Source organism: Pistacia vera, unplaced genomic scaffold (assembly GCF_008641045.1).
Source record: "Pistacia vera cultivar Batoury unplaced genomic scaffold, PisVer_v2 Contig340, whole genome shotgun sequence".
In the NCBI taxonomy this organism is placed as follows: domain Eukaryota; kingdom Viridiplantae; phylum Streptophyta; class Magnoliopsida; order Sapindales; family Anacardiaceae; genus Pistacia; species Pistacia vera.
In genome coordinates, this window is record NW_022196158.1 from 698,224 (window position 1) to 708,348 (window position 10,125).

The 10,125-nt window shown below is 33.1% G+C and overlaps 2 protein-coding genes across 2 annotated transcripts; one reads left to right on the forward strand and one right to left on the reverse strand.

The window, feature by feature from the left end:
- Positions 1 to 3,463: 3,463 nt before the first annotated feature.
- LOC116138426 (zinc finger protein SHOOT GRAVITROPISM 5) lies at positions 3,464 to 4,336 on the reverse strand. Its single transcript, XM_031424146.1, has one exon. The coding sequence runs from the start codon at positions 4,270 to 4,272 to the stop codon at positions 3,730 to 3,732; it is 543 nt and encodes a 180-aa protein (XP_031280006.1). The 5' UTR covers positions 4,273 to 4,336; the 3' UTR covers positions 3,464 to 3,729.
- A 2,212-nt stretch (positions 4,337 to 6,548) lies between these two features.
- LOC116138379 (deoxycytidylate deaminase) lies at positions 6,549 to 10,096 on the forward strand. Its single transcript, XM_031424086.1, has 9 exons — positions 6,549 to 6,826; positions 7,222 to 7,297; positions 7,431 to 7,470; positions 8,040 to 8,098; positions 8,176 to 8,213; positions 8,478 to 8,541; positions 8,788 to 8,841; positions 9,630 to 9,731; positions 9,906 to 10,096. Exons 1-9 carry the CDS (start codon positions 6,639 to 6,641, stop codon positions 9,960 to 9,962), a joined length of 678 nt encoding a protein of 225 aa, XP_031279946.1. The 5' UTR covers positions 6,549 to 6,638; the 3' UTR covers positions 9,963 to 10,096.
- The last annotated feature ends 29 nt before the right edge of the window (positions 10,097 to 10,125 follow it).

Here is a 10,125-nt window from a genome sequence, read left to right on the forward strand (position 1 = left end):
TGTAGCAAGAGTTTGAGTCCCACCACCATGATCTCACAAAATTTCCAATCTTCAAAAGTAAGCTGCCTTTTATTCTTGTTTATAGTAATTAAAGACTTGACTATATATACAATCTTTAAAATCTAATAATTTCTTTGATATTTTTCATGCCTAGAAAGTAGAAAGAGATCGATGGCTTACAGTTTCATATTCCCTGCATGTTATGTAATGCCAATGCTGAAATGTTTCGTTATATGACATTATGAAATATGAACAGCACCAGTTTTGCCACTTCCTTCCAATTTCTATATTCCAGTACATTTTACTGTATAAGAATAATACATCCAATGATGAACTTATGCTAAAACAGAGAAATATATCTGGATAGAGTTGCATAGTTTTATCTCCAATAGCATCGAGAAATAGACATTTTATGTGCTGCCAGAATATATTGCTTTAGCTTTGTTATACATATTACTAAATTATTGAATCTCATGAGTACGATATTCGATTATTATAAAAGGTTGGAATTCATCATCCCCACGTAGAAAATTCCAACAGTGGGTTGATTACTCTCTTCATCTGTGGATCGGATGAACATGCAGCAATGGTCGGTTTCAAGAACAGGGAACTAGAGAAAAAGAATCGGCAAGAGGGACAGCATGATCCACTGAAGTATAATAATGTGGTGCGGTTTGGTGCTGTATAATTATTTGATTTAACATATCTTATATCAGATTCAAATAATAGTTATACTGTATCACTTCACAATAATATGCCGACAAATGTGAAAAGACAAATATTAAGGTTGTGTCATAATGACTACTTTGATGGTTTGGCAAGTCTGTCCTACATCTTTATCCTGCTTTTTAAGCTTTATAATGGAAGTGATTGCCTCTTGGATTTCTCTGTTGTTTTATAAATAATAGATCAAATTAATGGAATCATATTTTGAAAATTAAGCCTTTCATTAATAGGATCATTAGGTTTATTATTCTATATGCGCAATAATGCGACCCAGTTAGGAAACAAGGAGTACGCATCGCTTTATGTGAAGGCAAAAATTAGGCATCTATTTCTTTTACAGGAAAATCAAGTTACCATCACATAGCTGGCGTTTTCGTCTGCGGGAAATATAATTTAATTGGTACATTGAATAGTTGCATGTTCTTATGCTTTTCAGGAGAAAATGACTGTATTTTCCTGGACAAGAAACTACTTGTCGGCAAAACAACAAGCAAAGAAACATATTAGGATGGTATTAACGTTTTTCTCAGGTTAGAAAAGCAAGAAAAAGATATAATGTGGTTGGGAAATAGTGTTTTGATCTTTGATTAGGTGAAGCACTTAATAGGATTCTGGCAACCAAATAAAGAATCTACCAATCAGGCTATAATAATTAATTTGACGATGATCAGGATCACTTTTTTTTTTGGCTTTTTTGGCTTTTTTACCTCCCATGCTTCTTTGCTGTTTGCATAGGTACCTTTCAGGAGGGCCGGCCTAATGTTGAAACTTGGTGATCCTTTAGCCCCCACTAGATTATGTCTTGAGCTTGACCACACAAAAGAATCTAGTCAGTGTATTATTGAAGGTAGCCTTTACAGATTAACTGTATTCGAGAGTAATATGTTTGGAGTTAGGTTGCTGACAAATCAAGCTAATTCCATTCTCAAGACATCTTGAAAGGGAAGCACTGTTCATTGGCCCTGACTGATGGATGCTTTTAGAAGAGTCATACTATCCGAAAAAACGTTTCTTTTTTGTGTTGGATCCCGGACACAGATAGTGGGTGTTTGGTCTATTATAAGCAAAAGTTAAGAAGTTGAATACAAGTGGATACAGCTATCCTGTCTTGTTCTTGATGAATTACTTGCTTTTTGTTCTGATTCATTTGCCTTTCTATCAAAATCATGCTTCTCTACATGGCGATGGTGCCGTGGTGCATGTCAGTTGGGTTTTGACTCTTGACACCGAATTAATTGAGTCCTGATTATCAGTTTCAATATCATGCATGCTAAGATCAGTAAAACTCAAGTTAATTTTCAGGAACTTGGCTGAGTATTTGTATCAGGAGTAACTATAGCTTAACGGTCAAGGAGGTTTGTTCTATTCTTTAAGTTTATTGGTTCAAACTTTGAGATCACCTACCATAATAACATTATGACTTATCTGATTTTTTGAGCTCGTATGGTATTTAATGGATCTTATGGATTAGTTGAGGTGTGCAAACTGACCTAAGCATCCCGGTTACCAAAAAAAAAAAAAAGCTGATAAGTTACATTACACCAGTCGTGTACAATTAGTTAATTATCTTTAATCAACATTCTCCTTTTTTCGTGTACCAATCGTGATTGAAGTCTCAAGCTAACAGTTGTAATGCTTAAAAACTAAAGGGGTGGAGCCTTTCGGTCTATTGGCGTATGCATATCTAATTATATAGTGGGCTGCCGACTTGCCAACTTGGTATATTCTAGTATTCAATGAATCTGCTTGCTTTTAGTTTCTATACATGAAAGTTATTTTTAGCACCTCTTTTAGTACTATCAAAATAAAATTGTGGGGGTTTTATTTTGCTTAACATTAACAGATCAGATAAAGCAGCCAATCAGTCCTTGTAATTTTTCATGTACTTTAACATTCTAAGAATTAAACTAATATGAATCTACTAAAGTTTATTTTTCCAGCATGTGTTGTAATTATGAAGAGGGATAATTTATTGAGTTAAGACAGCTCTAAGGTCGTCTCTACATCCACACTGCTAATTGATACATTGTCGACATTAAGGCAAAGAGATTTTATTAATTTGGTAACTAGACTATTACCTTTTCTTCCATGGATAATAATAATAAGAAACAGAGCAAAAGTAATGCTGGTTATCAATTAATAAACTTCTAAATTCCGAGTCTTCTTTCTTTCTCTCTCTCTCTCGTTCGTTAAATGAGCACTGATACAGTTTGAAGATGAAACTAATATATATACAAGTGAAGCATTAAGAATGCATATATAAGAACACAAGATCAGTTTCTGCAATTAATCAAACTGTGTAAGAGAGGATTAATCATGAATTTTTGTTTTTAAACATAACTCATTCATCAAGAAGTTCTTTGCTTGGAGCAGTGACTCCAAAATCAAAATTAAATTCGAAGGCCTACCAGTGCCAGAAAATTTAATTTGCAAAGAAAAATGGCATTGAAACTCATTTATCATCATTAATTTGCAGTGATGATCAGACTCATTATCATCATTTACTGGGGCTGAGATGATCAGACTGTTCATCATCATTTGCTGGGATGATCAGACTGATACATGCAAAATTTTAAAACTTACCCCCTCTAATGTCAATGTATAATCATTATCTTTGAAATTTGAATAATAAATATATGCTTCAGGCTAGCAATATATATAGAGAAAGAGATCAATACATGTTTTTTTCATTCTAAACCTTGAATCATTGCCTACATGTACTTTTTCATCAGTTTTTTTTTCAAGTAAGTCATCATTTGGTTAATTAGCCAATTCATCATACAGATCATCGCAATAGAATTTACAATAAAAAAATGGGAAATCATTCATAATTTTATATATGCCACTTTAAAACTTTATTGTGTTCTTAATCATTCATTTCCCCCCTTCTGTTTACTAGAACCAAACAGCAGGAATCCAATACCCCAAATTTTCAATTTCAGTATTGAACAAGTTGATTTTGGAATATACTTAACTTGAAAGGGTTAATTCAGAGTAATAAAATTAGGGCCTAAACCTTTGCCTGCAAGACTGGCAAGTGATCTCCATGCACGTAGAATCTATCTGTTTAGTTGCTCTCTCCTTCATTCTTTCAGCTTTCTCCACTTCTTCTCTTGCCCTCTCCCACATTTGTCTTGCTCTTGCAAACTCAGATTGTGCAAGCTCCATCTCTCTCCTTGTAAGCTCTCTAACTCTTTCTGCATACGCCTTCTCAATAGCTGCCAGTCTAATTTGCTCCGCTGCCTGCCATTTCAACGACTCAACATCCACACAGCTACTTGTATCGCACTTATTAACATCACCAAACTCACAAATTTGACCGCTTAAAACACAGTTGGATGGTGGCTGGATAGGCCTTACACTTATTGATAGTTGTAAGTCAAGTGATGGGGCTTCAAACTGATTATGATGATGATGATGATGATCAGACACCATTGATCGATACCTGAAGGAAGAAGAATTTGATGGGTGTGATGACATGCGTGATGAAGAAGGTATTGAAACTGTAGGAAGAAGTTGGAGCTCTTTCTGATCTTCTTCTTCCATGGAAAAGAAATCAAAAAGAGGGTTAAGCTGAGTTGAGTAGTACAAAGGAACTCTGGTAACTAGGTTTGTGATGAAGGAGAATATGGGGTGGCAGACACTGCGGCCTATATATAAACAACTCTTGCATCTTCAAATTACATTTACACCCTTCGTTCCCATGCAAAATGACTTAACCAACTTTTATGCTATAAAAAGACTATACCAACCTTCTTCTTCTGCATGCTGCATGCATGGTGGGCTATATTAACTGAGTAAATGTGATTGGAATTAAAGGATGTTTTGGTAAAATCAACTAATAATCATGTTTTCAAAGGTGAAAATTCCGTTATAGATGAGCCAAAGCGTGGGAAAATAACGGATTACGTTATTGGATTATGAGTAGCTTTTTCTGTTTGTTGTCAAGTGTGTTTGCTTCTCTTTCTTATTTTTTTAATGCGATAACTTTATTCGCTTTTTTCTTTTTTCTTTTTAAGTTTAGCTGAAATATGTATAAAATATATCACAACAACTTATAGTTTCTGTACAACTCTTTTCTGGGATACAATATGTAATAATTTTAAAGGGATTTATGAGTTTTAAAATTGATAAGTTAATTAAATAAATATTTTTTTATTATTTTTATACTTATAAAATAAATAGAAACTTGTATAACAATAAAAGATTTAATCCCAATCCATAAAAATTTGATGATACGATTGATATATAAAATTGAAACTAAATTAAAATACAATAATACTAGATCCATAGTCTAATCTCATAACTTTCTTTTCACAATCTCGTCGTAATAGATCATTATTGATTAGTTTGTAAATGAATAAATGAGACCATTACAAGCAGACAAAACATATTTTACAAACTAACCAATAACAAATTATAATGTCATAGATTATGAGAAAATATTATAAGATTAGATTGTGAACTAAATATTACTCGTTAAAATATAGTAACCTTATAAGAGGTCTAATAAAGGATAGTTGAAATTGAGCCTTTTTTGGGGATGTGAGACGAAGGATATGGTGTGGGTGTGTAATAATTAGAGTGGCACGTGCGTTAGAGATTAAGAGAGGCTTTTTGTTTGGCTTTGGGTTATTATTATTTGCTTTGTTTTGCTTTATGGTAGGCCTAAGTTGTCGGGCCTCACCTTCAAAAAGCTCTTCACTTTCTAACTCAGCACCACACACTTACTCCAGATCGGCACGTGGGATGACCACACTGATGTGCCTGACCATGATTGTGGAAACTGACTCTGCCACTTGGACCGTTCATTTGTGGGTCCCTTTCGATAGACCTTTCCGCATCCTACATCTTGTGGGTCTCATTCATTATTTTCTATTCTATTTTTTCATACATTGGAAATATGTATTTGTTTTTATTATATCATCATCATTTTATCTTCAATCTCTGCCCTTGAAAATTACATTACATACTAATTATTTTCATTTTATTCATAAGTGTTTGTTTTTATTATGTAATTTTGTTTAATAATTAAGATATTAATGCTATAAAGGGTAGGTGCATGTGCAAGATTAATTAGATTTCTTGTCTAAATATGATATGTGTTGATTTTGCATCTTTTGACATAAAGGTGTCTGTGTTATATGATATGATATTTTATGACTAGTAGTGGCAGTGCATATAAACATTTAAGACAAGATAAATATGTTCTTAATATTTGTTTAGAATTTTTTGGGAAAACAAAAGATTCTGGTATGGTTCACAGAATATAATAATCATCTTGGATATTTTTAATATCAAAATTCAAATATGATTTTAAAATTAGCATCTTTTTTCAAGTCAAAAACTCCGGTTAAATAAATATTTATAAAATACATCCATGACCATGTTGTTTGGGAATATATATCTAAATTAAATAATATTACGAATAACATATATATATGATGTTCAAATTGTATTTGAACTTTGAAGCGTTATTTTCTAAAAGTAAAAACTACATTTTTTATTGTATTATAAAATATTTTATTTTTTAAATTAATATTTTAAAATCCAATATCTAAATTATTTATTCATACTTTAAGAAATTATGATAATTTTGAAAACTTGATAATTACATTTTTAATGCATTATTCAGTTTTAAATATAGATTATTCCAAATAAACTATTTTTTATCGAGATATGGGCGAAAAGGTTGAATAAAATGGTCCATTTATACGCCCACTCACTAGCAATTAATTTTAGTTTATATCCTTTTTTTTCAAACCCGCGCATTTTTTCGCGCGTGTTATTGACTCTCCCCACTTTCCTTTTTCATCGACTCTCCCCACTTTCCTTTTTAACTTTCCCGCTAGTTTTCCTAGAGGAAAATTTTGCCACTGATTTTCCCTCACTTTCTTACTCACTGAAACTCCATGAACTCTAGAGAACTCACTCTGGTTTCAACTGCCACAATCTTTGGTGCTTTAGCATCTGCACTCGCTTATCGTCTCTTATTCTCTAACCCTAAAAAATACTTCTCACGAATCGATGCTTCACGGAACGGCGACGTTGCCAAGAAATGCACTTCTCAGAGCCCTTTCGATCCCTCGAAACGCAAGGGGTTAGTAAAATGCCATCGCTAATTTGCTGTTCAGTTTAGTTTTTAGCAATTAAATTAACAAACTTAAACTTCTTTGAGCTTTGATTTATGTTTATTTATTTTTGTTAAATTCTAATATACTTGAATATAGTAACATCATAAAAACGTGAAATTTTAATAAGAGACCTGTGAACTTTGGTGCGGAACATGAAATTTATTGATATTGAGAATATAAGTTGTGAAACGGAAAGGGAGGACTTGGAAAAATATGACTAATTTGATGTTTGAAATAAATACAAACGAGTATTGTAGACTGACAGTAATCCTCTTTGTTTCATATATTGATTAATTTCAAACGAGTATTGTAGACTGACAGTAATCCTCTTTGTTTCATATATTGATTAATTTAAGATCAGGTATTTGACATGGGACGATTATTTTATGGCAATTGCATTTTTGTCAGCTGAAAGGTCCAAAGATCCAAACAGGCAGGTCATATCTTCACTCCTGAAAGTAGATCTTGCAGTCGGAGGCAATTATTGCTTTTACTCATTAATAATACGAAACCTAAATTGTATTTGTATGAGTTTGAAATCTTTTTTGGCAACTGCTGTTGACTTTTTAGGTTGGCGCATGCTTGGTTAGTCAAGATGGTATAATTCTTGGTAAGATGATTTTCCTGAAAATTTTTCATTTTAATACTTGTTTTGTAGTAATTCATTTGTCTTGCATTTGTTGCATGCTAAGGTTTGTTTCTAGATGTGGAGGGGAAAAGGAAGGCAAAGTGCTCTCTGTACTATATGTCAAACAGCCCAAGTAGTTCTCAGTGTCTGGGACTAGGCTTTACTGATGGGTTATACTGTACGTGAGGTTATACTGTACCTGAGGGGGCAGATAGGCTGGTGTATTATGCAGGTTTATTAAAATAAGATACTGTTTATTTCAGCAACAATTCCTCTCAGCAATCATCAATGAACTTGCTGTGAAGTTGCTTATGTATCATATACATTGGAAGTTTTTTTTTTTGGCAATATTTGCGTCATCTTAAGTTGCTTATGTACTTTCTGATTCTAACAGTTTATCCTTTGTTTATTTGAACATGAAGAAAGAATGCAAAAACTTCCTTTTTTCTTATTCTTTCTTCTGTACTGATTTCACTGGTACAACAGGCTTCAAGGAACCTTTTAACCAAGCCTACTAATGTGTGTGATTCTCATTATTTTCTTTTGGCTAGGCATTGGCTATAATGGATTTCCAAGGGGTTGTTCAGATGACAAGCTTCCTTGGGCAAAGGTTGGTGTTTGATAACAAGTGAATATCTTGTATAATCAAGGAATAATGAATAGTGAACTTGTCCTATTCTGTTTCAGAAATCCAAAACTGGGAATCCTTTGGAGACAAAGTATCCGTAAGTATTCTGCACTCAAGTACTCCACTTTTGACTTGCAACTTTCTGATGCTTTTTTCAAATGATAGGAGATACTGTTTATAATAATGTTCTGGTATATCTGGTCTCTCTCAGTACATTGATCAAATGCTCGTCTCCTTCCTGACAGTTTGTGTTATGCACTGCTTGTTCTTCATCTAGACTTTCATTAAGTTGTTGTCTTAGTTTCTATAATCCTGTCTATACATCTGACTATTTGCTCATATCACGAATTGTTTGTTGTAGTTATGTTTGTCATGCTGAAGTCAATGCCATCCTAAACACAAATCATGCATCAGCTGTTGGGCAGGTTTGTTGTTCACGTTTCTCATCATTTGTAGTTTGAATTTCATATATTCACTCTATGAAGTTGGTTAAGAAATATTTGGAATTTTGCTTATTATAACTCAAGAAATGTGGTTGAAGAAAAGGGGAGAAGCAAGTTTCCCATGTAAGAGGAAGTATAGAAACCACATATTAACAGAGTGGACTCTTTTTTTCTTTTTTTTTAAATCCCTAATATTCCTAATCTTTGACTAATTTTGTGCCTTTGCAGAGGCTTTATGTGACCATGTTCCCTTGCAATGAATGTGCTAAGATAATTATTCAGGTTTTGATGAGCATTTTCCTTTCTGCACTTATTACATGTTAACCATTTGCAGTATGAAATTTTTCTTTTTCTTGGAAACAAACTAGTTCAATAGCAACCCTTGCCAATGATAAAAGAGCACAAAAGCATTCAGCTTAAATGTGCCATAATAATGTTAAAGAACAAAATTATTCAGGGTAGACATAGGGTCCAGCGAGGGGAGAACAAAAGCATTCATGGTCACGCAGACCATAGCAAAGAGAGAATGCTTTGCTTTTTTTTTTTTTTTTTTCCCCATTTCTGACTGTAAAGGAGACCATTCTCTCTGACTGCAAAGGAAGTAGAACTGTGTTGCAACCTCTTTCTTTTTCATCATGATTTTAGTTTTAATTTTTTTCTTTTGATTTGCTTGAAACATTGGACAAAAATTTGTTTTGTCGAAGCACCAAAGATGGGTGCTGCTGAAAATCTAAACTAATTATCAAGTGATTGGCTGATAAGGATGCAGAAATCAGCTGATATGTACAGTAGCAAATTTGGGATTGAAACATATATCCTGACAGTAATTTTTGAATAAAATTTCTCAACTTATAGGCAATAAAATTCTTAGCAAAAATAAAAGTACTGTAGATTAAAAAAAAAAAAAAACCCAAAAGCAATTCATAATCATTAAACCCTCGATATTACATGGCTCCTAGCCCATCTGGATGATACTTAATATTGCTTTGTCCAAAATATTGACTGTTTGTGTCTTGCCTTTTTGTCTGCGCTAATGGTATTATAATTTATTTGTATCTTCTATTTTGCAGTCAGGTGTGTCTGAAGTTATATATTTTGTGGAGAAGAGGCTAAACAATTCAGACACTGCATACGTTGCGTCACACCAACTATTATCCATGGCTGGCATTAAAGTAAGCTCTCTACTTTTGATAACCACCTTCAAGCTTACTTGAAACAGATAATGTTGGATTAAATAAAGATTCCCTTTAGGTTAAGCGAGCAGTACTGAGTAAAATTTTACTGGTTAACCGGTAGTTAACAATTAGTTTGGTCGTATTTTGAATGAATGTTTTTACTTCCTGCAGGTCAGGAAACATCAGCCAAAAATGAACCAAATTTTGATCAAATTTGAGGAGCCATAGTATGATATAATGCGAATGTTGCGCATGTCTTTGCAGTTTAATGACTTCCTGGATAATAATCTCAGATGACCTGTAATTTCATATAATTTATTCCAACCTTCGCAAATTTGGTGGTCGTATCTTTTCCTAAAGGAGTTAAAATTTTCTTGCATGTTCTTAGTTT

What these genes read in the sequence shown, in the direction of transcription:
- LOC116138426 (XM_031424146.1), bottom strand. Translation starts at nt 4,272, where the DNA reads ATGGAAGAAGAAGATCAGAAAGAGCTCCAACTTCTTCCTACAGTTTCA.
- LOC116138379 (XM_031424086.1), top strand. Translation starts at nt 6,639, where the DNA reads ATGAACTCTAGAGAACTCACTCTGGTTTCAACTGCCACAATCTTTGGT. An exon ending in GATCCCTCGAAACGCAAGGG is followed by an intron (nt 6,827 to 7,221) that starts GTTAGTAAAATG and finishes ATTTAAGATCAG; the next exon opens with GTATTTGACATGGGACGATT. An exon ending in TATCCATGGCTGGCATTAAA is followed by an intron (nt 9,732 to 9,905) that starts GTAAGCTCTCTA and finishes TACTTCCTGCAG; the next exon opens with GTCAGGAAACATCAGCCAAA.